The 25389-nt window shown below is 40.2% G+C and overlaps 1 protein-coding gene across 1 annotated transcript; it reads left to right on the top strand.

The window, feature by feature from the left end:
* Positions 1 to 367: 367 nt before the first annotated feature.
* Positions 368 to 2307, top strand: LOC149673091 (uncharacterized). Its single transcript, XM_089840196.1, has 2 exons — positions 368 to 395; positions 500 to 2307. The coding sequence occupies exons 1-2, from the start codon at positions 368 to 370 to the stop codon at positions 2305 to 2307; spliced, it is 1836 nt and encodes a 611-aa protein (XP_089696322.1).
* Positions 2308 to 25389: the final 23082 nt, after the last annotated feature.

Here is a 25389-nt window from a genome sequence, read left to right as displayed (position 1 = left end):
TAAACTAAGTCTATTTATTGTATCCACCACAACATGGTGATAGAGGTGGGATGTTATTAATAACGTGAAAGTAACTTCAAAAAATTCTACGATCCTACGCTCATCATGGCGTCCTTCAAAGTCCCACCTGAGTTTGAACCCGGCTCTGATCCAGCTACATCATGGGCTGAATATAAGGAGAGTTTTCTTAACTTCGTTGTTTTCTTTTATAAAAGGACTGCTACTTCATGGATTTTTAATAAAAATTTTATTTATTACTTTAAAATAACGGGAGCTTTCGGACCGTGGTCCTTCTTTAAAATTTTTATTAAAAATCCATGAAGTAGCAGTCCTTTTATAAAAGAAAACAACGAAGTTAAGATCAACCATGGAACGAAAATTTAACATATACGAGAGTTTTCTTATTTACGTCGCTGCAACTAAACTACACGCTGAAACTATAGCAACACAACGAGCGACTTTTCTACATATTGTGGACGTCGGCTATACAATACTCTAGCAATTAACGAACAAGACGACGCTCGCACATTAGCGGTAATTATCAAAGCTTTTGACGATTATTACCAACCTTATAAGAACCTGACATATCTCCGTTACAACTTTCTACAAACTAAACAAGTTCCCAATCAATCTATCGATCAATTCGTCACTGATTTAAGGACCAAGGCCCAAGGCTGCGAATTTTTAACTTTAACGGATTCATTAATAGCTACGCAAATAGTATGTGGCATTAGAAACGAGAAGCTTCGCAAAGATTTATTAGCTACCCCTAATCTCACTATGGATACTGCCGTGAAATTATGTCAAGCCGAGGAAATAGCAACACGCCATGCACAAGTCATGAGTCAAAACGGTGGCCATAATGGTCCAGAAACAGCTGATGCCAACATTATGCAATCACTTCATGCAATAGAACGGCAACGCCGTCTACCGACAACTAACGCTATACAGCGCCACTCTAGATATACATCGAATGACCAAGGCCCACCGCCATATGCACGTACCTATCATCCAGCTACACGGCAAGGACCACTGAGGCGGACAGCACCTTTCTCTAATCACCAATCATCTAGCTCAACCTGTCCAAATTGTGGTCGACCACACCATCGTACTGCCCCTTGTCCGGCTAGACAATCGACTTGCTTGTCTTGCCACCGTTCTGGTCATTGGGCAATAGTTTGCCGTTCCCGATCCAATATTGCCGAACTTACTGCACAACTTCGCGACCTTGCACCCGATGAACAGGAAGATTTTGGCGACGATTTCCATCAAGTTTGTTATTGCCTAACTCTACATCAAGAATTGGATAGTATCGATACGTATTCTACACTCCCCGCTAGTGATGATATGATCCATGATCAACTATTGCTCTGTGATTTACCGCTTGTATTTAAAATTGACTCGGGCTCGCAAGTGAATATTATATCTCAGAAGATCTATGATTCATTACCTCATGCTACCCGTCCACTTTTGCGACAGCCTATTTATAAAATAACGGCCTATTCCGGACATCAAGTACCCATTCTTGGTATGATGGATGCCAGTTGTTCTTCGTCTATAGCTCTCGGTCAATTAACATTCTACGTAACTACTCAAGATCGAACTCCTATCCTTGGTGCGGCAGCTGCTCAACAACTTGGCATAATTGAACATCATCAGTTCCCTCCACCTCAAACCCAAGTGAAATCGGTCTCAACACTTACGCCAACCCCACATACCGCGGTCCAGCATACCGTAGAAGAAATAGCCCAGCAATATCATACACTTTTTGACAAAGTGGGCAAACTACCGGGAATACACGACATTAAATTAAAACCTTATCCGACTCCATCGATTAGCGCCGCTCACAAGATACCTCACGCCTTACGCGAACCTGTGCGTCAAGAGCTCGATCAAATGTTGAAACTAGCTATTATCACTCCGGTATCGGGACCTTCTGAATGGGTTCATCCCATGGTGGTGACCCCAAAGCCGAGACAAGCCCATGAACCCATTGCTGTGCGTATATGTATGGATCCAAGAAAATTACATTCTTCAATTAAACGAGAGCCGTTCCCTTTACCTACGACGCAGGAGATCTTCGCCTCATTATCCGGGAAGACCGTCTTTACCGTACTAGACGTTCAAAGTGCCTTTTGGCATATTCAACTATCGGAAGCCAGCTCTCATTTATGCACTTTTGCTACTCCTTATGGGCGTTTCCGATATTTACGTTACCACGATGGATTGGTCACGGGCTCCGAGGTTTGTCAACGAACTCTACGAACTATATTTCCAATCGAAGAATTTCCACTGACGATTTTCTAATATCCGACGTAGATCTCCCTACTCATAAAATATCGTTAATTAAGGTATTTCAACGAGCCCTTGAAAACAACCTATGTTTTGGTACGAGAAAAATGTCACTGGCAGTCAATCGGGCAACCTACTTGGGCCATATTGTTACCTCTGATGGTGTTGAAGTCGATCCCGCAAAAGTGGAAGCTATTTGTTCTCTACCACCTCCGAAGGATAAAAAAGCTCTTCAGAGCTTCCTGGGAATGATAAATTATATCACAAGATTTCTACCAGGAGTCAATGATGATACCGTTCCCCTTCACCTCTTGCTTAAGAAAGATGTCATATATCAATGGGAAGAGGAACATCAGCAACATTTCGACTCTCTTAAACGACTCGCTTCATCAGCTCCAGTCCTTGCCTATTTTGACTCATCTAAACCAATAACATTATCCGTTGACGCTAGCCTAACGGGACTGGGTGCAGTATTATTACAAGAAGGGAAACCAGTAGAATATGCTTCTACCACCTTAACTCCGACTCAATCTCGTTATTCGCAAATAGAAAAAGAGTTACTAGCCATTGTATTTGCCTGTGAACATTTCAATTACTATGTAGCTTGCACTAAATTTACTGTACAAACTGATCACAACCCACTCTTGGCTATTCTCAAAAAACCCATTCATCTCCTTACTCCTAGACTTCAGAGATTGACAATGCGTCTCTTCCGGTACCAGATGGAACTTGTATATGTACCCGGATCTCAGCTGTACATTGCTGACATGCTCTCTAGATCGCCACAACCTCATACATTAGTTAATACTGATCTCTTGGAGGGCCCTTCAGCAACAGTTTACGCCCTTTCGACACTGTTGCCCAAGCAACAAGACCACTTTCGAACTGCCACGGCGAACGATCCAGACTTGAAAGAAATTATGACTTTATTCACACCTCCTGGCCTAAAACATCGAAACAACTCTCAACACAACTGAAGCATTATTGGCCTTTCCAAGACGAGTTGCATATTGACCAGGATTTAATCTACAAAGGTCACACCTTGGTGGTGCCACAAGAACTACGATCAGAAGTTATTCGAGAAGTCCACGGCGCTCACCAAGGAATTAACGCTTGCGTTGCGGTTGCTAAATTGAACTATTTTTGGCCGGGAATGCACACTGATATAACAACATATATACAAGCTTGCGATGTTTGCGGTACTAAAGGTGCAGCCAATCGCGCCATGCCTATGACACCGTACCCAATTCCGTCACTACCCTGGGAAATGGTTGCAACAGACTTATTTCATGTCAATTCCAGTACATATATCATACTCGCCGATTATTATTCTAAATTTGTGGAGGTCAAGGAATTAACTCAAAGCACATCCAACCACGTTATTAACTTTCTAAATCAAGTATTCGCACGACATGTTGCACCCCAACGGCTTGTGTCCGATAACGGTCCACCTTATAATTCGGCTCAATTTAAGCACTTTTTGGAGCAATGGGGAACCATTCACAGAACTTCATCACCACACTATCCTCAATCAAATGGGTTTGTTGAGAGAATGGTTCAAACCATAAAAAATTCAATAATCAAGACAAAACCGGCCAACAAGGACTTGCAATATGTTATCCTGACTCATAATTCTACACCTCGCGGCTCATTACCATCTCCCGCTGAAATGCTCATGGGAAGGCGCCTACGTACATGCGTAACAACTAATTATAAATCACTACTACCTCGCTATTCTACAGCTAAAGAACGCAAAATATTGCAAGAAAGACAAGATGCCATGGTCGAACACGCTAATAAGGGATTCAAGGGAAATCTCCCTCCTCTACAACCCGGAACAAGAGTGAGATATTACGACAGCCATCGTAATTGGTTGCCAGCAACAATTATCTCTAAATAACAAAGGGATAAAGATCCCGCCTTAACCCGTACACTTTACGGTTCTTGACCAACTAATTACAAAACAGGTTTCATTGAGAGATAACTGACGACTGCGCTTTTGATCGCAGTGATATCCAGTCTGGGAAAAAGCACACTTCCTCTGATCCGAAACCAGTTTATTAATTGCTTGGACTAGTTTTTTAATTCAAGAAGTGGGGGTTACTGATCCTCAGGACCAGTTTATTAATTGCAAATCTGTAGGAGAACAAAGGCTGGGACTAGGGGGGTCACTGGTCTCAAGGACCAGTTTAAAAATATCCTTATTTCCCAGACTGGTGATATCACTAAAGTAAAGTAGGGAGGAGGAGCCTGTAACATGGAGGCATATATACCCTGCCAGATCCAAGGAGTAGAAACTCCAAGGAATCTGGCAGCCATGTTACAACGTTGCCTTTACATTTTGTCACGTGCGATTAAAAATTGTTAGGCCTCACTTATATTTCAGAATTTTCCAGAAAGGTAAACAAAATTTATGCAGCAAAATCAACAAATATTCCAAAATCCCCTAGACAATAAACGAGCCATAAATACTTAATAAATAAATAAATAAATAAATAAATAAAGAAAAAAATTAACCCTAAAAGATACAGATGTGTGTCTCGCTACCCCCACCCATTTCTCAGGTACGCGAGGAGTCCCGGGACAAACAGGCGTTTTATAGGGCTGGAGGCACTAAAGGTAGGTCGCCGGTCGCTATAATTATTAATTTGAAATGAAATGAAATATTTGTTTATTGTGTATGAAAAAAGTTAGTATTATTAATGTTATTAATACTATTACCGTTATTAAAGTTATTAATATCATTACCGTTATTAAAGTTATTGTCGCGGACCTTACACCTAAGCCCTCCAAAAGCACCCCACCGACCGCTGGGTTTTCGTCTACTGATAACAGCGCAATAATAGATTTCGCAGCGAACGGTTTTATCTCGACTCCTCCCTCCACGACCCTTATAAAACGGAGCGACCGTCAGAGATTCGGGGCACAGTCTCGAGTAGCAGCGATAGAGGGTCCAGCCACCGGCCATTACGACGAAGCTCTAGCCGCCAGCCAATATCTGGTTTTACCGCTTGCCCCAGTTGCCGGATCACCCGCTCTCGCCGACAACCGCCCTGCCGATAACCATCAAGCCGATCCCGCCAACGACCGTCCAGCTGACCTCGTCAACTACCATCCCGCTGACCCCGCTGAAGAACAACCTATCGCGGCCATCCACCCACGCTACTCATTACGACCGCGGATCGCGAGAAACTATAAGTGCTAAGCGGGAGTAACTATATTTTATCATGAGTTTATAAGAATAAGGACATTTTATACAATAAAGACATTTTATACAAACAAACCGTTTCACTGGTGGAGGCGCCGGGCATACAGCTACCCGTTCACCATCGCACGAGTTAATTACCATCATGGCCGCCCCTTCGATGATACCGACTTTTAAAGGACTCCCATCCGAAGACAAAGAACTGGCTTCGCCGTTTCGAACGCGTGGCTACCCTAAGCAACTGGGCCGCCGCCAGCTGGGCAAACTATGCCGCACTCTACCTCGAAGGAACCGCTGCAGAATTTTGGGACGATGTTCTAGAAGCTCAGCCTCCCGCCACTTGGGCCGCTAAACTTATTCTACGTGAAGCTTTTGAAAAACCCGTTGACGTCGCCGATGTCGAACATACGCTTTTCCATCGCCAACAGGGCGTTAATGAATCATACCCAGTGTACAGCACGGCAATCCTGGCACTATGCAACCAACTTGGCCGAGAAGTACCCGAAGACGAAAAAATCCGTCATATAACCCGGGGACTGCATGCGGACCTTGTCGAGGGTGTATATCGCACAGAGCCAACAAGTCTCGACGAGCTTTCAACTGCCGTAAATTTGATTACTGAGGCTCGACGTATAGCCTCTCGGAACCGGGCTGCTGCCCGACATTCCGGCACGCCAACCCATCGACCCGATGCCAGCCGAATGCTAAGCTACCAGACCCGACTACCAGTCACAGTACCCACAAACACGAATACTGCTTTGAATCGGTCTAGGATTCCTGAATCTCAGTACGTCTCACAGCCGATAATAGAAGAAGCCGGGTACCATCGCGCCAATCGAATGCGACCGGAGACAATCGACCAATTTGCTCCAATTGCAATCGACCAGGCCACGTGTCCCGTTACTGTAGAGAACAACGTGCAATTGATTCCGCGCCATCGACCTCGGGAAACTTCAACGCAAGGACGTGAGGGGGAGCTCGTCTGTGGCCTGTGAAATAATAATCTCTCCAAGGAACCAAGCTACCAACGGAATAAACTCACTTAAAGATCCGTTCGACAACATAGAACTTTCTTTAGAAGATACTGTTTCTTGCGATAAACAGTTATTGTGGGTACCGTGCCTCGTGAATCAGAGACCTACTACGGCCCTTATTGATCCCGGGTCCGTAGTCTCGTCGCTCCATGAAAATTTCGTTGCCAATCTGAGAATAGACCTATCACCGTCAAATCAACCTGTACGGTCCGCATTTGGACTCATCGCTTTTCCATCCGGTAAAGCTGACGTCACTTTAGACATTCTTGGAAGGACCTTCCCACACGAAGCCATAGTAATGCCTCACTTGCCCGCCGACGTAGTCCTTGGAATTGACTGGGCGCGCCGGCATCAAATTACGCTTGACTTTGGTACCACACAAGTAATTCGTCTACCGACCTCGACACTGACAACTTGTGAAGACGCCTCTGAAAGCCGCCAACCTCCGGAGGGAATTCCGACCTTAGCGAAACTTCCGGACTCCCCGTACGAGGAAGAGCCGTCCGCTCTATCGGCGTACGTTGGTTTGGCCGAACCAATGACCATTCTCCCATGGACAGAGACCGTTATCCCCATCAGTATTCCGAAGGAATTCAAGTTCTCGCCAGCCGTACTAGCCCCGAACAAAGAATTGCGTCAAAAGACCGGCATTTCCGCCCCCAACGCCGTAATAAACATCAAGAGCGAGACGTCGCACTTAGCTATCGCCAATTTATCATGGCAGGACCAGGTTATTCAACCTGGCATGAATCTCGGAGACATCTAAAAACATTTGGAGCCCCAAGCTACAGCAGCTGCTTTCAATCATCTTAGCACAATCGGCGAAGAAGTTTGGCGCCGCTCTAATATCTCGGACCACCTGTCAACCGCTGATCGGAGTAGACTGGATAATCTTCTGCGAGAATTCAATCATTGCTTTCACCCCACCGATACGCCCGTACGACAAGCTAGATTACCGCCGCACCAGATCAATACCGAAGGCCACCTACCCGTCCATCTTCCCCCAAACCGGACGTCGTTTGTGGAACAAGACACTATCCGAGATGAAGTTCAGAAGATGGCAGCTCACAACATTATCCGCCCATCCTGCAGTCCCTGGTCATCCGGAGTCGTATTAGTTCGCAAAAAGGATGGAACCACGAGGTTCTGCGTTGATTTTCGCCGCCTGAACGCCCTCAGTAAGAAAGACGTGTACCCACTTCCCCGAATTGACGACGCACTTGACGGGCTTCGTGGTGCCAAGTTTTTCTCTACGATGGACCTTGCCTCTGGGTACTGGCAATTCCAGTCGCGAAGGATGACCAAGAAAAAAACAGCGTTCAGCACCCCGGATGGGCTTTACGAGTTTACCGTTATGCCTTTTGGACTTGTCAATGCGCCGGCTACATTTCAACGGACAATGGACGTCGTCCTAGCAGGTCTCAAATGGAACACTTGCCTCGTTTATCTGGACGATATTGTCGTATTTTCCTCAACACTGGATGATCACCTTATCCGCCTACGCCAAGTACTGGAGAGGCTGGACGAAGCCGCATTATCTCTCAAGCCGGAAAAATGTCACTTCGCCTGTCCCAGTATAAAATTCCTGGGTCACGTCGTCTTGGGATAGGGAGTAGCAACTGATCCAGATGTAACTAAAGCCGTCGAGACCTTCCGTTTACCAAGCAACCGAAAAGAGCTACAATCTTTCCTGGGACTATGTTCGTATTACCGTCGCTTCGTAAAAAACTTCGCCAAAATCGCTCGCCCAATGACGGAGCTCACCAGCGGCAAAGTTCTTTTTGCCTGGACCAAAAAACAAGACACTGCCTATCATACTCTAAAAGTCAAGTTGATTAGCCCTCCAATCTTGAGTCACTTTGACCCTACACTTCCTACCGAAATTCACCCAGACGCCAGCGATAAAGGAAACGGAGCGGTATTGAGTCAGCGCGAGAATGGCATGGAAAAAGTCATCGGTTATGCGAGTCGTACCCTCTCTGCGCCCGAAGTAAACTATAGCACAACGGAGAAAAAATGCATGGCGCTAGTCTGGGCTTTGGCTAGTTTCCGACCCTACATACATGGCTAAGGTTTCCCACAGTTCAGTTCAAACAGTTTAGTTTTCGGTTCAGTTCAGTTAATTTCGGTTTCAGTTTAGGTACTAAACTGATTTGATTGTTTCAGTTCAGTTTCAGTTTGCACATCTCCAAACTGATCAGTTTTCAGTTCGGTTCGGTTTATTTCTTAAACTGAACTGATAAAAACTGAACTGAAGAGATAACTAAGTACTCTTTCGATCTATCACGAGAAACGATATCAATACGTTCCCGCAAACATTAGTAGAACAATAGAAAACTGGCATCGTTTAGTATTGCATGCTGTATGATATTTTGGGCGATATGTCGCGTAAAGTTACCTTATAGACCTTTTCACACTTATGGCCGCGCATGATTAGATGCAATGTTTGGCGGCATGAGTTTTACGCTTCTATGGAGTTAACATGTAAACTAAACAACGGTGGACGTGTGGGAGAACTTTTTGTAATTTAATATTAAAATAAAATGCCTAGTATTTAAAACCGAGAAAGGACCCTCTGCAGAGAGACACAGGCTAAAAGAATACTAATAATTAGTAACTAAAAAGGGTATCATAATTAGTTAATTAGTCAAAGTTAAATTGTTCAATGTTAATAATTAGTAGTTAGTGAAATAAACATGACTCTTAAGGAATGGCACTTCACGATTCCAAAATACTAAGTAGTAGTAAAAAATGTTAGCGGTTAATAGTTACAATTTGTCAATTTGGGTATTTTTGGGCCCTGGACACCGTATTTTTCTTCTTGATAATCTTTGAAGGGGTTTTCGGTTCAGTTCAGTTATAACTGAAAACTGAACTGATCAGTTCGGTTTCCTGGCTGAACCGAACTGATAATTTCAGTTCAGTTTCAGTTCTTGAAAATCATAACTGAAAAGTTTCAGTTCAGTTTCAGTTTTAGTCCAAAACCGATTTGAACCGAACTGTGGGAACCCTTATACATGGCGGATCCGTACGTATTATAACGGACCATCACGCCCTTTGCTGGTTGCGTAGCCTTAAGGACCCTCATTCCCGCCTTGTCCGATGGTCTCTCGACACATTAGCCCTTGAGATGGAGATTTATCACCGGAGCGGCAGGCGACATTCCAACGAAGACTGCCTAAGCCGGCTCGTCGACCCAGAGCCTCAAGAAGCCCCGCTCTCGGCTGGACGATGCTGCTCCGTCGTGGAGCTCCCTGACATAGGCAAGCTGCAGAGGGATGATGCACTCTGGAACCCGATCATTGCCCACCTAGAAAGACCAACCAACCCAGTCGAGTCAGCGTTTCGCCGCAAAGCAAGTAAATACATCTTGATCAATGCGATCCTTTACCGCAAATCGAAGAATCGGGCCCTTCTAGTCATTCCAAGTACACTAAGGAATGACGTACTCCACTCCTGTCACGACCATCCCACGGCCGGTCACTCGGGAATTTATCGCACATTTCGACGGCTCTCTGATCGGTATTACTAGCCGAAACTCCGCCGCACCGTCCAGCTCTACGTCATGTCATGTACACTATGCCAGTCTAGGAAGATGCCGACGACTAAGCCCCTGGGCCTCCTACAGTCACTCCCATGTCCAGATGAGCCTTTCGCCCGATGTGGAATGGACTTTCTCGGCCCGTTCGCTAAATCACGCCTTAATAACACTTTCATCATCGTCTGCACGGACTATCTGACTAAATGAGCTGAAACTAAAGCCGTCCCCGCCGCTACTGCGGCTGAAGCCGCCGCCTTCTTTAGACGGGGATTAACTCCGGGCCTACGTTTGAACTGTAGATAAAACTAGAAATGTGTCAAATTTATACCTTCTCCCTAATAAACTAGATATCACTTTTTGCTAGTACTGCAGAAATAAATTGGGATTGGAAATCCAATGAGAGTCTGCGATTCCTGTTCAGAACAACTCAACACGCCGCGAGTGACGAGTAGCGAAGTGATGTCTTAAATATTGTCAAATCCAGTTTCGCATACACAAAGATTAGATAGCTTCGCGATTTCTTAACTATTATTCCATTTCCAACTCAATCTGAATTAAACACTTAGTATATTGCGTGAAAAACCTATGCTTTAAACTTGCCAATTTTGATATTATCTTCGGCCACTCTGCCAATGTAAGGAGCTGCAGGATATAAGCGTTGACATTCCTAAATTTACAAAAAAATGCAGAAATTTAACGGCCGTAAATAAGTAACGTAAATAAATGTTCCGCATTAGCTAGGTGTGGTTGCGGTGGGGAGGCCTTGTTAGTTTCATATGCACTAATGTAGTACGGCATTCATGTTTCCTAACTCACTAATTAGAGATGGCCCAACGTTTGGGATATATTAAATTCTAAAAACCCATACCAATTAAGGTCTTTTCGTTTATCCAACCTTCACAAATATACACACAGATCATAATCGTAAAAGCCACACTCGTAGCTAGAAACCTACACTGAAAGGTCAGCAAGGTTCTCAACAAAACAGCAACCCAGCCTTTATAAATAGTCCCCCCGCGCTAACTCCAAAAACCAGAAAATAATTTAATTTTCAAGACTTTCAAATAAATCATCTTTGATACAGCTTACCGTCAAATTAACACGTAATTTGAGGGTTGCCGCCATATAACTGGGTGCATTATTACTTTCAAGAGCTGGAAGAGGATATTTTCATAAAAATTGTCTCGACAAACTTGTTTTCCGTCTGACCGAAGCCAGGAAAACTGCTGCTCATATGTACTTTTTCTCGCAATTCATTTCGCATTACGAGCTCAAAGGTGATAGTGGATCTTGCCTTAATCTGTTTCTATGCACGCTTGTTTTTCGTGTACCGAGGGCTTCAAACAAACACGCACACATACGGGTACACACAGAAAAAACATCATCGCAAAGCTAGGTCTGGTTTTATAACCACACCTAGCAATATCTGAACAATACCAGAAGTAGGATAAGGGACTAAAAGTATTGAGGTAACCAAATTCTTCACTCGGCGAAAGTGAATATTCTTGATAACACACCAACAGTTGGCCCTCTGGTAGCGGTTTCTGAGTTTTCCCTCCTAAACGTGAGTAGCTCGCGCCGGTAGACGGCCGAACTAGATTCAAGCACCCGCGTCCGTGTTCCGCGGTTTTAGGTTGAGGGCAAGGGGGTAGGAAATGTTTTTGGAACTCAGCCAATTTTTTTCTCTCTGGTGTATAGGCGCGATGAAAGCGGCATAAAATCCTCAAATTTGTTCACTAGTGCCAGGATCTATTACAAATGCTAGAGCTCTTTACTTCTAGTCTCATCCTACTTCTGCCACACCTAGCAATATCTGAACAATACTTTACCTTCAAGACCATGTCCATGTATTTAAGATTACGCAAATGATCCAACGTGAACTCACTGTCACTGTCTCCTAAAACATTGACAACTTCGTCGTACATCTTTTCTTGAACTTCGGGATGTAAGCCAAGAAGGTATAATGTTCAGGTTAATGTAATAGCTGATGTATCGTGGCCCTAATTTAAATTAAAGAAAATTTAAAATCTGAGTAGCATAGTATAATTCTGAAGGTTCTTACGGCAAACATGAAATTATTGACTTCATTAATAATATCCTTTTCAGTAAATTCAGGGTTCTCTTGTTGCAATTCAAGCAAGCGATCTAGGAAGGCTAAACGCTTCTTGTCATGAATCATAGTGTTCGTTTCTGCGTTATCATTCAATGGTAAAGCATTTGAAGATTTATTTTTTAAATCTTTCTTTTCAATGATTATCTGTTAAAATCTCGGATTTAGGCCAATATTACTTTTATCCAAAATAATTATTTATTATAATTAAACATACCTTGTGGGTTAAATCATTCATTGTTTTTAGACATTCCTTGAAGCGTCTGCCTTGTTCAGTAAGGGAAAATAAGAAATCATTCCATAACCACTTTCTGGAATCCCGATACGATATTGCTGTAGTAATGCTAAAATTTTCATGATTAACATTTTAATCATAAAACGTCATTTTGAAAACTGAACGATGAAACTTTATTTTATCATTTACAGTTCTGCCATTTTAAAAGATGGTGGCGGCATAGGTTTGTCATGTACACAAATATGGGTTACAACTGAAATTTTGAAATTTCGGTCGCGGTAAAGCCACCAAGCGGTCGAGACGATTACTAAATGGGTCACATGAAAAAAGATCATCCAATGGGATAAAGGAGATCTTTACGTTTCGTATAAGCAGGCATTGGGGGGGGACGAACTTTACTTGAGCAACCCCAAAATCCCTCTCTCTCTATCGTGAGATTTAGGCGGTTTCAGTCCTGAAACATTCTAAAAGGTATAAAAGAAACGCTAGGCTAGACAGTACAATTTTGTATTGAAGTTGAGGTGATAAATGATACGGAGAAAGTATAGGGTTTCATTAAAGGGAACCAGACAAACACTATTGCCATAGGAGTAGCTGTCATTTCTCTACTTAGAGACATGATCAACTTATGGTGGCGGCTATTCCAACCCAAAAACCCAAATAGAGCTTGTTAATAAATACTGTGTTAAATATAGCTATGTTTAAAATTATTTTAGGAAATAAGTTTCTTAAACCGACTTAACTATAATTAACGTAATGAAGATTGCATCTGAATCGAAACACTACACAAATATCAAAGTTAATATAAAGCGAGTAGGATCTTACAAAATGATAACATTTTTTTTGCAGAATATTAAATGGAAATAGTTTAAATATTTTTCGGCATTACTATTCTTTAAGTAGTTGTGTAGCTAAAAAGCTCTGTTTCATCTCAATATTCCTAGAACATCTTTTGATATTACATTTCAAATTTGGTGTTTACTTTTTAATTCAGCTTTACTACATTTATATATAGTGTAAACGCAATTCTTAATTTCATTAGATAATATGGATGTTAATACTTCATCTCTCCGTAAGTGTTGAAACGTTTGGGTCTATGAAATAAGATACCCTAGATTTAAACCAGAACTGACCTTGTTTCGTGTCCTATTATAGAAGGTCTTAACGGTTCAGAGTAAGCGGAAAGTTAAATACACTCTTAAAATATTAGGTCCTCATTAGAATTATTGAGAATACACAGGGAATTGTTAAACGCTTAAACCTTTACAAATGACCTTGGCAATATCTCGCTAATTTGAACTATTTATTTCCGGTTTTTCTCGTTGGCTGGTGGACCTGTGTTTAGAAAGTAAATTCGTCTCGGCTCGGAGAGGTTAATTTTGGTTTTTCAACTTGTTTTTCATATTTGTAAGTTTGACATGTTAGCGAATCTCAGTCTTATGGTTTAAGTTTTAGTTAGTTGTAAATTTTTGTTGAGGGTTTGGTCGCCCGAGGACGTTCGACGTTAAGTCCGTGGGAGTTGTAACGCCAAATTTTATTATCATCAAGAACACTTATAAAAATACCCTATTTTATTAATTTAGATTTAAATAATTCCCGCCAAAATCAAGAACACTTATAAAAATACCGTAAAACATCCAAAAAGAAAATACTTTTCAAAACCCAGCGTGTGGTATGCGAGCACGGTACCAAGCCGCAAGCACTTCACGCTTTTCAATGGTAAAGTCGGGGACGACCCGCTCGCCAGGCCACGCACCTGTCCTACCAGTATCTTATTCTTGAAATCCTAAGAAATTCTAAAATACCCGAATAACAATAACAATCCCTCTTTTGAAAGTGCTTCCTATTGACCAAGCCCTGACCCAAATGTAACCTGTAAAAAATACTAGTATATGATATGTTGACGAGCCTCCCGCAATGATTGGAGGACCCGAAAGATTTTTAGCGATAATGATTGGTGCGCTTGAAGTCGCCATAAAGTTATAAAAGCCTGGACTCACAGAAAAGAAGGCAGAGTTGCCTACTGGACCCTACACTGGGGCTCAGCCTGACTGACTCTCGAAACTCCTGAAGTAAAACTTCGTCACGTACGGGTAATTTAACCCTTTCGGTAGTGTTGTGAAAGAACTGTAACTTTCTGACTCGCGACTTTAACTTGTCGAAATACTTAAACGAAGGACTTAAACTTTTCGTCCGGGAAACCGTGTGAACGTGCCTTGGAAAATCCGTTCGACGTTCGAACATCGTGTGAACGCGCAAAAGAATTTATAATACCTCGCCGCGCTTACTAAAACACCGGGAAATTCACGTTCGTTTCATCTCGCTGGCAAAGAACGCTACGCTCGTAACCGCGTACCCGCAACTAAGCCCGTCGCCGAACTAACTACCCGGAATCATTTTTGGCGGCAAAAGGCATTCAAGCCCGTCGCCGCACTAACCCGAGCTACAGGAAGAAACGCGACGCCACTGCTGGACTCTAAGCCCGTCGCTCCATCCCTACGGCCAAAGACGCTAAAGCCCGTCGCCCTGCATCGGATCCGTGATCCGGAGAGACCCCGCGCCGAGAACCAAAGACGGACCACCGGTCGCAGCCCCCCCCCACAACGCCACGGCGCACCAACGCAGTATCGTAGTTCTTTATTTTTTTTATTTTGCACACGACATCTAGATGGCGGTTGCAAAATATTACTCCATACGGAAAATTTGACGAGGGAGAAGCAGTCTGTAATAAAGTCTTTCTGAGGGTGTAAGATGGGAAGCGTATAACGCCGTTTAACGCGGAAATACACTCGGGATTACTTTTTACAGTTTTTATTTCAATGTTAGAACGGATTGTAGGCATATCGCCCGAATTTACGGCATTAAAACCTCCAAAGAGGTAATACCGGGAGAATACGCCAGGGGCTGATCCCTCGGACGACGTTGTTCGCTTTTCGAGCGATGTTCGGGGCTCGCAATGTTCGCCTAGGCACCTCGCTATCACGGCGATTCGATAATATGTACGTAGGTAACCTCGTATTTTAAGCTTAAGATGATACTGAGAATAAACTAAGGGGAGATTGGCGCGGTTCTAGAGACCGCGCGCGTTATCAGGGGTATCGTAAATTATGTACGTAGGGAACCTCGTATTTTTAGCTTAAGATGATACTGAGAATAAACGAAGGAGAGATCTCTGGTCTAAACTCGCCACAGCCAGATTTTACGGTAGACGGTAGACCGGGAGTCTTATAATACGTACGTGGGAACCTTGCGGACTGACGACGGCAATGCTCTAAGCATTTGCTTAACTGAAATTTCTACTTTGATTTAACTCATTAATCAGAAATGAAAATATAATTTTTCATATTTAAAAAAATATTACTCCATAAGTGTATACAAATGGCCAATTGATTGAAGTTCCGGCAAAATTAGCCTAAGTTCCTATATAGAAACTAGTTCAAATAAAACGAAAATTATCAAATCGTAACTGAATTTCCTACTTAGATTTAAATATAAATTTTTCAAGCTAAGTATAATTTTTGTAAACACTGCGATTAATTGTATTATTTACTAAACATTGTGATTAATGTTTAGAGCTCGGCATTATCTATCTCATACAAATGGCCATTTGATTAAAGTCCCTTTATAGAAACTAGTTCAAAAGAAACAAAATTTTTATTTATATTTCTCCTTTAATATCACAAAACGTTAACGTTTCAATTTTGGAATAGAAAAACTTCCGGAATTATGCAAAGAAGCTGCCCATTTTGGTGTCAGAAAATAATTTCGTCGGTTTTATTTTAAGCAGGGACGGAAATAAGATAATTTTGAGACACTTATAGGGGTCACTGCCTCACTGGACCAATGTCCTATAAATTGATTGAGTGTGCAAAATGTTCTGGTTGCTGGACCAGCTTGTTATTTATTGTATTTGTAAGAGCCGTTAGTAACCCTTGACTAGGAAACATTGATTATTGAATAAACTTGCATACTATTGATTACTGTGAAAACGCTGTTCTAATTATTGCTCGTAACAATTAAAGAAAACATCATACCCCTAGACACCTAATTTTTGATAAACTAAAAACCATCCCCAAATAGTGAAAGTCTACAGTCTCTACGTGAAAATCGTTCGTTCTATAATTGAACTTTCTAAATCGAATCAAGTGTACTTTACTTATGATTTCGTGATTTCCAAAAACGAACCCTAGGCTTAACGAAAAGGTAAAAGAGATAGATGGTGGAAAACATAGAGTAAGATAAAATATTAAGTCCCGCCTTGGTTTCTAGCCTCCACCCACCTATGAGGGGGGATTGTCGACTATCACGCGCGCACCGGACGCCTTTTTAGGCCTTCTTATAGTAAATTCCTTCTTGGTAATACATGATATGATATTGTTTACATTATACTACTTCATATTACTTAAATACTAGAAATACTATTTCGTACTACAATCTAAAGCGTACACCTAATACACGCAGTGGTTTCCCCTCGCTTTTTAAACGAGTTATCGCAAGTGATACCTATCATCTAAAGGGTTGTTATCAACCTTGTGCGTTCTATGAGAGCGAGATGTCTAAATAGGTTATTAGTCTTAGGTGTCATCAAACTTTGAATGGAAATCGGCGAATGTCTCGCGAATTCCCCTCGTGCTAATAACAAACAAGGTGGGAAAATTAAATTTTACCGTTTTTAATTTTTGCAAGAGCTATAACTTAAGGGTTAAGGTGTTTGATAAATTATGGCAGGCTTTATAATTAAAGACGGTAAAATTTTAACTGTGCCTATGAAGGGATATCCACACTAAGCCTGTGCCTTGTTTGCAATTGGTTCCCTTTAAAATGCATAGAGGGGTGTGGCTAGCCCCTATGCCTCAGCGAACTGACAGCGCCTACACTAACTATCATCGTGTACCTCAGCAAGTTTTGATGGAAAGGAGAAACCGGGTTAGACCGCGGAAGAAAACTAATTTTAACAAGTGGGGAGAGAACTTGCAAACTCTACGCAGAAGGATTTGTTCCTAGATTTTCAACCGGTTCCACAGCCCGGCATCGAACTCGGGATCCCGAGGGGTCGGACGTTTAGGAAAAAGTGTACGGGATTTCGAAATCCAATTTGATTTCGTCGGATTTCATCGGATTTCATTTGATTTCGTCGGGTTTCATTTGATTTCATCGGATTTCGTTTGATTTCGTCAGATTTCGTTTGATTTCGTCAGATTTTGTTTGATTTCATCGAATTTTGAGATTTTTCCCGTGATTCCGTCGGATTTTGCTATTTTTACCGTGATTTCGACTGATTTTGCGATATTTCCCTTGATTTTGTTGGATTTTGAGGTTTTTCGCATGATTTCCTCGGATTTTGAGATTTTTCCCCGTAATTTCGTCGGATTTTGTGATTTCATTTGATTTTGGATTTCGTGAATTTTGTAATGGATTTCACGATTTCTTTGCTGATTTTGCTTCTGATTTTGTGATTTCGCTTCTGATTTCGTGATTTCTTTGTTGATTTTGTGATTTTTTTACTGATTTTATGATTTCTTTACTGATTTCATGATTTCGTTGCTGATTTCGGATTTTTTGTTTGATTTCGAAATCAGCATTGATTTAGGATTTCTTAAATTGGATTTCACGGGTAGCGTACGGGATTTCATGAATGACCGACCCCTCGCGGGATCCTCTTGCGGCGAGGCGAAAGCGCTAACCGCTACGCCTCCCCACTTACGTTTGTGCCCCTTAAATATGACTTTTATACTACACAGTGGCTAAGCTTGATATTGGCTAGTTTAGCCAAAGTCAGGAACCAATCAAACTTAACGCACTAGGTCTAATTGGTTCCTGCCTTTGGCAAATTAAAATTCGTGCGTAGAAAGTTAGCTAGAATGATGGGGGTTATAATGGAGCCGCCTGTTGCATTAATACTGCTCAAATTACGCTAAGATGTAATAGCAAAAGTATATAAACTGCGTTTCTGATAGGTATGTAATACAATAAATGGTGCGCTCTTCTGGTCTGACTGAGTGAAAAGTGTCAATAAACACGGGTCTAAATCACTTAGTCTAAGATGTACGGGCAACTAAATCAAGGAAATTGGCACACGTGTGGTGAAAGACATATTAATCTGCCTATCTTATTTAGTCCAATCTTAGAACGTTTAAGAGCCTTTATCTTACAAAAATGTACGTTTAAACTGTGCTAAGGCTGGTTATGTGAAAATTATTCAAAGTGAATTACACGAAGGTAATTTACGGGTAATTTAGGCAGTATTGGTAAATTGCCGGCAATTTACGGACCTTAAATTATAGACACATCTCTAGGTCAATCTATCGAAATAACAACTAGAAGGAGTGTTTTAATTAACGATTTTTTGAACACATCAATCTCAAAACTATGGTTTTGTCTTAATTCTAAAACAATATTAATTATACGATATTAGAATTTATATAATTTAAGTAACCAACATAATATGTTTAAATTAATTGAATCCATATTAGAATAATTTTAAGAATATTTAACTTTACATAATTAAACACTAAATGTACATAACTAATTATTTGTGATTTCATCTATTGCAAACTCCTATTTGAAGTTCGTCATCACTTTTACGAAAATAGTCTCGTGAAGTGTGTAATTAGCTATTTTTACGCGAAATAAACAACCTTGTCATTTCATCGTTACTATTGGAATAATTATGAACTTTGTAGGTCTACTATTGAGGTTTAAGGCCGTAATTCTATTACGCTAGAGGTGTAACCGTTCATTTAATTTAAATTATATTCTTAGTCTTTCGCAAATATCAAAACGTGCGCAAATGGTTTTAAGTTAAATCTGTCTTAATGGAAGCAAATTTCGTGATGCGAATATACTTCGATATACAGGGAAATCACGCATATGACATGTCAAGTTCAAGATGGCGCGGCTATATAAAATAAATATTTTACCGGAATTAAAATTCCGTTCAAAGCTAAAAAACCCCCGGCTCTTAATTGCCAATGACAGATAAATCTACATAAAGAGTCGCGATTCTCGCCTCCAGGATACCCAAAGCATCTCCGTCGTAGTTTTCAACAGATGTTTCATCAAGCCAGTTCCGTCGTACTTTTAACATAAGTTTCATCAAGCCAGTTACCAAACATCCATGGCGCTTATACATGTTGGAGCTTACGTTTTTCGATCAGTTTCTCAAATTCTTTAATACAACTCAAACGCTTTCGGATCGGCTTTCGACGTCTGCTTGTTGCTTTTCGCACCTCAGTGACGAAACCTTTAGACTGACCGCATTCCGAACATCTCTGACTGTGGACGCGATGTCCTCGGGGATACTGCGTCAATACGCCTCAAGTTCAATTCCTCTGAGACTTTTCTCAACGCTCGTGTTCTTCGAAGAGCACCAGATTTCAGCGAACGAAATCAAAATGGCCATCATGGTCGAAGCCGCGAATACCAGAAACATGACGCTGACATCGTGGAAGGAAGTCTTTGAAAATTCCACCAGTCGTTTTTGATTCAGATATTTCGAACACGCTTTCTTGTTAAAGAGGTCATTTGCTAGGATTTTATGTCCTGTCTCCCAAAAATTCATAAGCCTAAGAAAAACCTTAATTTTGAACTTAAACCATTTTTTACAAACCGCGTCTTTATATTTTTAGGGGCCTGCCAACCTTTCTATAGTGATGCTGGGGAGAAATCGATGGCGATTTTCTCAGACCTGAACAACCAGTAAGTTGTGTAATGTAATTTACGCTCGTGTAAACATAGAGGATATATACAATAGAGGAGTAGACAGTTGTTTTATTCAGTTCTCGTAAAATATTTGGGAGCTACTTCCGGCACTAGGTGTCTTGGTTGACACTTGGTTACCTTTGTCTAAATATCACTTTTCACCTCCATAGAGGATATACAGTAAAGTTTATTTTTCAATAAAAAATAATGTTTTACACAGAAGGTAATCACACTGCAGAAAACCAGAAATTAATAGTAAAGATTTGGCGAGATATCCCTTATGTATTGGTAAAGGATAAAGTGTCAACTCTTCTACTGTATATCCTCTGTGGTGTAAAAACCTTGCGCGGCCCTTACCTCTTTCCAAAACATAAAACTGAAGAAATTTGCCTATTTGATTTTTACCTTATCTGCCCCCTTGGTTGGCACACCCCGGGTTGCCACTTTACGTCAAGTAAACGAGATACTACAAAACCCCTCTTTTATAACGGTATTTTTAAGTGCGAAATATCGGCTAAGCAGCGGAATACTTTACCTTATGTTTATAACGTTTTTGATGAAATTTGTGGAGTTGATTGAGAGCTGAAACGAATTAAAGGATGTGAAGCAATTGTTCTTCCCGTAAGCGTTTTTCGAGGTGTAACCACGATTACAAAAATATTCCAAATGACTAAGGCTCCCTATGTATACCGCGTTTCCTTTATTGAAGACCTTATCCCCGTCTTCTCCCTCCTTTTTCTTAAGCTTCTTCAATCTTCTCGCGTATTCTTTAATGACATCTGGACGGGTGGCCTGTTCAACAAAACTTTAAATTGAATTAGAGAAATATTAATGACAAAATATAAGCTAGATTGAATCGGAGTATTTTTTCATCGGGGAGGAGTAAAATAGGAGTCGCATTGTGTAGTGAGCCCCGCGAGTCTAGATTACCATAATGGGGTAAGGGTTCATTCTTGTTGCATTGGTTACTGTTTCTACTGTATGTTGAGCTGCTTTTTGGCACCCTCTCTCCAAGACAAAATTTTCTATTTTTAAAAAGTCTCGTATGATTTTGAACTACAGTAAATGAACGCCTTTTGGGTAACGAAGTCAAAGAATAATCAATAAACTAAACTTTAAAGCTAGATTTCACCTGAACAAAATCAAAGCAGTCTTTTTTGTTCTGGATAACATTGCTCATCTTGGGGTATTTGAAGATATCATCAAAGTAATTTATATTTCGATCAACATCCACTGTTAATTTAGTCGACAAGTGGGCTTTGAAGACTTCCGCCAAAATAAAACAACCGGCGAAATAGGTGGTCAAAATAACCTTCTTGCCAGTTTCGTATTTGTCCGTCAAGTTATTATTGTACGCTCCGAGGGAAAACCGCCGTAGTCTTATCAAGAATTGAAGGGTATTTCCCAAGATGCGACACCAAGGCTTCAAATTGAACAAGGCAAGAAAGAGGGCGATAATTATCCACACCTATAAATTAAGAAAATGTTCGGTTTAGCCCGTTCAGGAAAAATTCGATGAAGTATGATTGAGTGGAAATGGTGACGGGCAACCTGCGGCGATAAAAGCCTACAGTGTACCTCGCACACACCCCCAATCTCGTTTGTTGATTGTTATGTGCTGCCGCGTAGCCTCATCGTAATTGCATGAGAACTAGCTTCTATGTTTATGAAAGAGGGGTCGTTCTTTACGATTCCGTGCCGTACCTCCCAACCTTAACACCGATTACCTGTGACGTTGCTTCGGTACCGTTGGTGGGGGTACAGAAGCAACGTCAAAGGTATGCAAGTAAAATATGGTTGAGAGGCATGCCTGAGGATGAAAGACTTGTAGGAAGGCGGTCAATGATACGTGGTACTCGGCTTCGCGGAAATAAGATAGCATGTTGTGTTCAAAGTTAAAAACTGGGTGGGTGTAAGCTCGATGATAGCGTCCCATGTTGACCAGAGTTGAAAAACGAACAGGCGAGTAAACAGTGTATAGATCGCCGGACTGAAACGAAATACAAAGAGTTATACATTTCTATTAGCGATTGATGAAGAAAAAGACATGCATACCCCTTGTTCAGCATCAGCAACAGGAACGTACGTTATATTTACTCTGAAAATTAACGAAAATAATTTAACCTTTTGTGATAAAATTATTTACGCTAGAAAATTTACCGGCCTGTCGGATAAATAAGAAATTCATAGTAAAGTTTATCTCCGGAATGGTACCACTTCAAATTAATTGTTTGAGTAACAATGTCGTATTGTTTCTAGAAGAAACAATATGACTGAGAAAATTAAATTTGTACACTATTGTAAAATTTAGCACATTGATGCACGGTTGTTAGGCGCAAATATACCTAGTTATCAACAAATTAAATAAAATTCATACAATGAAAACTTGTCAAGTACTTACGTTTAGTATTACGACGTTCATTAAAGTTTCAGAATCCATAATTGAACTCGGAATTTTAAAGAAGACGCGAGCAACAACGAGTAATACCGAAGAAAATCGAACTTTATTTGCAGGATTTTGTTTTAAAATTTTTACCAAGTTTAGCGGAGAGGTAATGGAAACTAAATCAGTATTTTAGTTCAGATTAAAGTCTTTAAAGGAACATGTCTCTCGCGTGTCTAATCTGAAATTAGAAAACACTTCGCATTAACGTTCGTTTTCCTAAATAGCAGCTCTTTATTTGAACTTTCAATAAATCCAACTATTAACTTTTCAGCTTATGTAATAACGGTACACTTTGTTTTCGTAATTCGTAAATCCGAACATGACGTTTTCAGAAGTTGGATTTGTTTGCTTCGAACCAATAACGCGAAAATTTTAACCTCTTAACTAGACTTAAGTGAAGGAATTACGTATGTCGTTTAGTGAAGGAATTACGTCTGTCGTTTAGTGAAGGAATTACGTCTGTCGTTTAATAAAGGAATTAAGTGTATCGTTCAGTGTAGGAATTTCGTCTATCTTAAATGTAATTTACTCGACAGAGGTCGAAACTGAAACGGTGCTAATTTACCAACATGATTAATTATATCTATGCTTCTATGGTCAGTCTATCGAAATAACTTTTCAATAACGGAACGTCGGAACGTAAGGCGAGTCCAAGGTTTTGACGGCGATTGACCCTTGCTTTTTGTCGTAACAGACAGGAATAATTCTTAATAACGGAAAGATACAGTTTCCAACAATTTGGTTTTCTACATTTTCGCTGCATAGTACAATTCGTTAGGAAGTGGAAATTTAGACCGGCTCGATATTTGCTAGAACCTTGAACATGCTTTTTATCCACAAACTCTAAAATATTAAGGAGCGCGACTCATACGGGCGACGAAATATTCCCTTATCAACCCTTTCTTCCGGGGCTTGGCTAAAATAATTTCCATTTTTCGTGCGTGCCTTTCGTTCTCGTCTTATTTTAGAACATTACGCAAAAAATGAGTGTAAATTATTTCGAACAAGGTAACTTTCCATTCCGTTTAAACTAAGAGGAGTAGGTAATTTGGTAATATAAGGAGAAATTTTTTAAGACAGGAAATAATCCATAGACGAGTCGCTAGGTAAAGTTAAACAAAATTCAGATAACAAAATAGTCTAATTTCCCTCGACGTTTCCTCTTTTTAATGATGTATTCTATCTTGAACGTGTGATGTACCGAACACTTAATGAGTTGGGGAGTCGGGGACCATAAAAGAACCCTTATATATCCTTTCTTTCCAGATCTACGCTAACAATTTAAAATACTTCCGTGGAGTAGTTGGCTTCGAATCCTTTAGCGAAGGCAGGTTTGAATTTATTAACTCGAACGATATATTAAATTTTCAATTTCACGGGAATTATTTTCTTTTCTTTCTTAGGTTAAGCGTTAATTTTATAAATTTTTTTATAAACTTCATTCGGCGTCATTTTAATGCTGGAAAGGTATACCGAATTATAGCTGTTTATAATATTCTCTATTTGAACTATGTAACGAAAAGTGTTATAATGCGTGAAATATTTATCCATTCTAGTTTTGATCGTTCGATTAAACCTTTCGACAAACGGCACGTGATGAATTTCGGAAGTTATTAAAACAAAATTAATATTTTAATTTTTGAGAAATTTCTTAACTTTGAAATTAACAAATTTATATTTAGATATTTATATTTTTCCTGGCTGAACTTTGACTAGTTTTTTTTTCGTGTTTTGAAGATATATCGCGTTTTGAAAATGAAGGCGTATTTTAAAACCTATTTCATTTTATTTAATTTTGTATACTATATTTTTTCAACAGGAAAATGTTTTTTCTCTAATTCTCCATTCGTAGAGACAATTCTTAATCGAAAAATAAGTAAGAAAACGGATTTTTAGTCCCGTCAGCGAAATTTTCCTGTAAAAATTTCCAAGTACAAGGATTCATTTTCTTAAACAGAAAACTAACTTGCATTTTCTCGCGAACAAGTAAAAAGTAATAACACTCACTCTAGCGATGACAATTTTCATGGACATACTGGAGTGGTATTCGTTCTTCGTGGTTTTTTGAAAAATGAAATTCATAACAAAATTTAGACACCAGAAATTGGAGACCTTAACTTTTTAACATAATTAACCTATCTAAATAAAGGCGTTTTATGGCAATGATAACCTTTTATCACGAAAATTAGATTTAAGGACGAACATTAAGCATTACAACAGTATTTTCCATGCGATTTTGAAATACGCGAATGGCTCCATGAGGTTGCAATATGGATCGATAGAATTGAGTACAACTATATATTATACATTATCTGGAGTTTGATGAAATAGTGGCTCTTCATTTAAGTCTTTAAAAATATCCCACTACAAACGTTTTATCATTCGGTTTTTATAGCTTGGAAGAAAAAAACCGAAACACAAAACTTTTATTCTACGCACATATATAGTAAGTGCTTTTACGAACATGAGACATTAAGATTGTACACAAAAACTAACATTAGCTAATTTATACACGAATATTAGGATTTGGCTTGTGAAACAAATCAAATTCACGATAAAAAACGTAATGATTATATTGCAACGTTGTGTTTTTGTAACTATAGAAACGTAACCACACCAAAACATTGAGCGAAAACATTTTGTAAATAAAAGAATACCACAAAGCAACTCCTATATCCACGGTCGAAAATCTTAGAACCTCAATTAGGTACAACATAAATTACACATCCTTAAATTAGGTTTTAAACAAAATGATGAGAAAGTTCTTACATAGGTTTCAGGAAATTAGTAATTAGTGCCCTGAAACAGTAAAAGATAAGTGTTGA

Source organism: Phalangium opilio, unplaced genomic scaffold (genome assembly GCF_054372755.1).
Source record: "Phalangium opilio isolate 3A_F unplaced genomic scaffold, DU_Popi_V2 ptg000053l_1, whole genome shotgun sequence".
NCBI lineage: Eukaryota > Metazoa > Arthropoda > Arachnida > Opiliones > Phalangiidae > Phalangium > Phalangium opilio.
Note: the sequence above shows the minus strand (reverse complement) of the source record. Positions and strands in the feature narration are given on the sequence as shown.